At 45.4% G+C, this 5488-nt stretch overlaps 1 protein-coding gene across 1 annotated transcript in view; it reads right to left on the bottom strand.

Moving 5' to 3' along the window:
- Positions 1 to 2611, bottom strand: part of SETBP1 (SET binding protein 1) — a 251868-nt gene extending 249257 nt beyond the window's left edge. The window contains 1 exon segment of the mRNA XM_005431644.2: positions 2120 to 2611. Within this exon segment, the coding sequence (XP_005431701.2) occupies positions 2120 to 2611 (492 nt within the window).
- Positions 2612 to 5488: the final 2877 nt, after the last annotated feature.

Here is a 5488-nt window from a genome sequence, read left to right as displayed (position 1 = left end):
CGGCCCGCCAGCCGTTGGGTGTTATGCTAATGGTGCAGCTGGGCAGCAGCCTTCTCCCCATCTGCTCACAGCACCCACCTGCTGGGTGCTGAGGTTTTTTTGTTTGTTTTAATGGCCAGATTAGACCAGTGTTGACCCAAAGCGCTCCCAGATTGAGAACAGGGTGTGTGTGAGCACAGCCCCGGCCAGCTCGGACCTCGCAATGCAGGTGCAAGCTGGATGCAGCTGTGTCTGAGCCGTGGTCTGTTTCTTTCAAACTCCTTATCCTCCTGCAATAAAGTCAGCACCCTGAGCATAACCATGCTACAAGGTGTTTTTTTTTTAACTATTGTTCCCACTGGGTTTGTTTGGTTTTTGTTTGGGGATTTTCTTGTGCATAACTTCCTTATGCTTAGCTTTATTTATTCAACCTTTTGGATGACCACACAGAAGAGAACACACCTTCCATGCCCATCAGACTTGGTGATACATAGAAATGAGGGCTCTGATTCTCTGCAGTCATATTCTCCACAGCTCATGCTTGGTAAGTAGGGGTTTGCTGCTCCTGTTTTCCCCTCTACATTGCCATGGAAGGATTGCTTGTGACATCTTTGCTGTCACTGAGCATAGTCTCATAAAACTGCTGCTTCCCCTGAGACCTCTACTAACATTCAGGGAGGACAGAAAAGTGGAAATTAGACATTGCTTGGTGCTAAGAAGGCAGATCATCCTTTTCAATAAGTGGGAAATTCTCTTCTCAAAGTGTTATAGGGCCAAACCTCTGCTGTGTTAAAAAGAGCTACCTCTTTCATGCCCATTGACTACATCATTTAAAAGATTAAGGGGAAAAAAAATCCCCTTGAATTGTTTTTTTTTAGTTTGTTTTCAAGTTCTGCTTGTAAGAAAAGTACTCCAAAAGTGAGTGATGATAATCTCCTTGGGCTCTGCCTTGAGTCAATGGGAAATATCAATGCTCAAAAAAGTGATTTTGAGTCATGACAATTTTGGTCTACGTCAGTCTGCCAAGGAGGATTTCTCCAGGAAGAGGTAGAGAAGAATTTCTCCAGGCAATTAGTCTCCTCAAGGCTTCACATAGCCCTTTGAGCACCGATCACGCGTAAGGTGTTGGAGAAGAAGGATCAAATCTGCATGAGCAGGAAAACCAAGCCGTGACCTAAGCCCTAATCAGAGGGTGCCTAAATCCCAGATCAATTTGTCGAGGTTTTGGAGATACTTGTGCATCTTCTATCAAATCTGGGTTCTGTCTGAACTCATCGTGAAACCGATGTGTTACTAAGGAGGCAGAGGTGAAATATTTTTACTATGACCTGACCAAACATACTTGACTGATGCTTAAGACAGAAAATACCACTTATCCAAAAATGTGTGTCCCCAGCAGCGCTGCTTAATACACTCAAACTAAATTTGGTGTATGTGCTAAGTGTAGGCGACACTACAGAAAAATCAACCCAACATCAAATCAAAAGGGTGCTCCTGAAAACAGCTCATACGAAGAAAGGATTTTCTTTCTTTTCTCATCCTTGAATAAGTGAAAAATAAAAAAAAGTTCAATTTTTACCCAGACTTAAAGTACTAAAAATTTCTCTGCAGAAGGATATTTCAAGAAAATGATATGCATCTGGAAGAAAATGAGACTTATAATGGAAGTATTTTCTGTAGCATAACTATAGTGCTACTCACACAATGCTGTAATCAAGAATAATGGAGCCCATCACCCAGAATACAGGAATTCAATTGTTCACCATGCACATACCTCTATTTTAAAAATGCAGTTGAATGCCTTAACTGCCAAAAGGTTTGAGCATTAGTGCTCAGGCACAAAGCAGTTTAGAAGTGGGCCCCTTCATTTCTTACTCATGTAATCATTAATCTCAAAACTCAATTACATACAAAAATAGAAGAAGCCTGGTTGAACTTTTGATCTCTTCTGAATTGGTTCATCTGAAGGATAGTTCAAGATCATTCCCCATGCATACGTGGCAGTGCAGGATGATACTTGCCCTGTGCTGCTCCAAGGCCAAATCTTGCAAAGGCTATGCCTTGGACACAAATTGTTTTAGAAGATTCATTCCTTCCCTCTCCCTCTCCTTCTGGAATTATGTAAAAGAATGGAACCTACCTTCTTTTTGGAGTGTGATCTGTCCTCCTCTTTAGTTGCTTTGCTATTTTTCCCAGTTCTGGAAAGTTTCTGCTCCCCAGACTGCTTGATGGTGATTTTGATCTCGGGAGGGCAAATGTAGTTCTCCAAGTTCTTTGGGGGCTTCTTCGCTCTCTTGGTGGTCTGGATCTTTAGTTTTAAACTCCCCTCCGTGAAGTTAGCCTCCTTGATGGAAAACTCCTGCTCCTCCAGGCCATCTCCCGCCACCCATTTCTCGCTGTCCGCATTGGAAGTGGAATCCACGTCTCTTCCAGAACCCAGCTCATCCTCTTCCTCAGGCTCCAGCCTCTCGCTGCTCACCGGGATCCCTTTCCCCGCGCCTGACGAAGACAGCATCGTCTCCCCTGCACAGCCCGAGACAGGCGAAGCCTTCGTGGAGGTGACGGCAGCTGGCAGAAAGTCTGCCTCGCCTCCCCTTTGCCGGGAGCTGCTCAAAGTCTCTCTGGGCTCCATGGCAATATCACAACGCCCTGGAGTTTGGTTGGAGGGAAGGGGAGTACAGAAGGGGATGAGGGAAGCAAGGGCGGATACGATCCCAGGGAGCGAATGGCAACTGTCCACCAAATTCAATGTCCTGGTCACCCAGAGGCTGCAAGATGCTCAGAAGAGACCAAATGTGCCACTGTGAAAAGAAAGGGAAAAAAAAAGAGGAAGTTAGCACACTCACACATATATCAAATCAGTGTGGAGATGTTTGAAACAGGGCACAGGGCACACTCAGGCTTCCCCTGCAGCATCTCAAGGGCTTTCCTTGGAGAAAGTGGGAACCAAGGCTCACCAGCATTTCTGAGGGCTGGATCTGACATCACAAAGCTATGAACACTTGCCATGTCTATTGTTAAACTGATGACAATGGATATATATTTAAAAAAAACCAAAACAAAACAAAAACCAAACCAAACACCCAAAGTGTTGTCTCAATGCAAACATCTTCAACTCGACTTATGCAATAAATGAGGGGACAGCCAGCTCTCCACACCCATGAATCTCCTCATTACCTCAGCATGCTCACTGTCACAGGGTTTCCAGCAGGGGAAAAAAGTAAACTCCGATACTTGCCTTGGGTTAAACAATAACCTAGTGATCAGAGCACAGAAAACATGGTGCTGCCCTCTGAATCAGCAGCAGAGTTTCAAACTCTCTGTTTCCTCACTTCCCAGGTGAGAGAGAGACATGCCCTTGGCTGTCAGCTATTCTGAGGGTAATCCTGCTTTGGATGAGCAATTCATTAGAGACCAGCTCCAGCCCAAGATACTCTGTGGGATACTGGAATTGCAGGAGGATCCACCTGGGCTTCTTTCAGGGCATGTCAGTGTCCCAAGCACTGAGGTTCATGGAGAAAAGCTAAACTCAAGGTTTTCCAGAGTTCTTCATGCCCTCATTACACTGTTCTGTGGAAAAGTCTTGGGCTGGATGATGCACAGACTGTGCTCTTGACCTTGCAAATTTTATCTTTCTTTAGAACATCAGAGATGGAACCCTTTGAGATGGAAACTCCTGCTTGGTATCTTTCAAAGCCTCAGTTAAAGGGAGAAGCTGTGGAGTTCATTTGAGGCAAAAGCTGTATCACCCAAGGAATTCTTGCTATAAGTAATATTTATGGGGTGTTGTAAAAGGTATTGAGGCGCTTTCCTGCACCCTCCCTAAAACTCCCCTATTGCCACCCCCCCCACACCCCTCATGGCGAGCCAATTTCAGCCACAAAATTAGCATAAGAATCCACAAAAAAGTGTAAGTCTACAAAATTAGTGGAGAGAAATAAATATATTTTCTGCAACTTTAGGAGAAACAACGAGTAACACTTCTGGCAAATGGAGAAGGAAACAGGAAGGCGCTGCCGGGAGTAGGTGCTGGGGGCTCAGACTGGCTCTTTCCAGAGTAGCTCCCTGCTAGATTAGCTCAGCTGCACTTGACCAACTGCCATCAAGATCTGAGCACAGCCAGGGATTTCCCAGGTCATTCTTGGCAGTGATATGACACAGAGGAAAAAAAATAGAAATTATCTTGCTACCTATCACCAAATCAGAACAAGAGTGCCAGTGTACACTGCTGTAAAGCACAGTTCACCTAGAAGAAACACATGTCCTTGTACCACTGGCTTCTTTTGGCTTTTTAAAGGTACCTTGCAGGGGCTTGAAATTCAACAAGAAGTAATAACTAGTGTCTTTTATTAGTTATAGATACATATTTTCACTGGAGTGTGGCTGTGTGTCACTTTTCTGATCTGGGCATGGATGGCCACTAGTGGAAGGTCCTAAGTGTCCTATAGCTCCATGAAATCACTTGGGGACCAGGTCCCAGCAGACACAAATTCAAATAAAGTTCCCATAAATAGCACAAGCTGACAACCCAAGCAGAAAGAAAAAAAAAGAAGAAAAAAAGCCCCAAACTTGGACTTGTCATCTGGCCTTAGGAATGGTTTCCGTAGCTCACAGGAGATAGAAATGCGCTACAAAAACCCTTATACTTGAGTTGCACATCTCCTGGCAATAGTGGAGAGATTAAATTCCCAGAGCTGATCCTCCTGTGAGATGATCTTGAGGAAACTAACAGATCTGAGGTCTCATGCATGCCTGCCCTGACTCACCCTGTGGTCAGCCAGTCTCTCCAGTTCACCTCTGGGAAACAAGGATCACGCTTACATCCTTCAAACCCATTGCAGAGTGGGTTAGTTAATGCCCTTACAAAATGCCATACATTTTGAACACAAACCATGTGGTAGTTGCTAATTACTGACACAATTAGTACATGAAAGCCACCCCGGTTGCAAGGAGCTGCTCCACCTAATTGACTGACTTTGCACTTTGCCTCTCCTTGTGCTCGTGGAGGTGATGGGAGTCAGAGACACCTTCCTCTTCCAACCGGCCCAATCAAGGAAAGGAAAAATGAAAAAAAAAAAAAAAAAGTCTTATTTAGCTGCCGTTTTACATTGTTAATCTACGCGGAGAGGGACACAATGTACACACTCTCCCGGGCTGCAACACAAACACAAGGTGGTAAAAGCTCGGCGGTGCAGCATTCCAGGGAGTTACCGCTCTGGTATGCGCGCATGTACAATGGGCACTGTGTGCCGGCCTCCGCCCACAGGCTTTTAACCTCTCTCGCTGCTGGCTGCAGACAGCAGGCTCTGGAGCAGCTCAGCAGGACGAGCCCGCAGCCACCAAGGATGCAGGGAAGGGACAGCTGGAATTGCCTTTATGAGCCAACCCTCCTGGGACCCTCACCTGCGCGGGAGCTTAAATGCAGCTCATGGCTCCAGGACAGGAAGAGTCATTCATGTTTTGAGCCATTGGGTAATGTTTTATGGAGGGTGAATAAAAAGCCAGGTTT

The sequence above is a fragment of the Geospiza fortis genome, unplaced genomic scaffold (assembly GCF_000277835.1).
Source record: "Geospiza fortis unplaced genomic scaffold, GeoFor_1.0 scaffold488, whole genome shotgun sequence".
NCBI classification, from domain to species: Eukaryota; Metazoa; Chordata; class Aves; order Passeriformes; family Thraupidae; genus Geospiza; species Geospiza fortis.
Note: the sequence above shows the minus strand (reverse complement) of the source record. Positions and strands in the feature narration are given on the sequence as shown.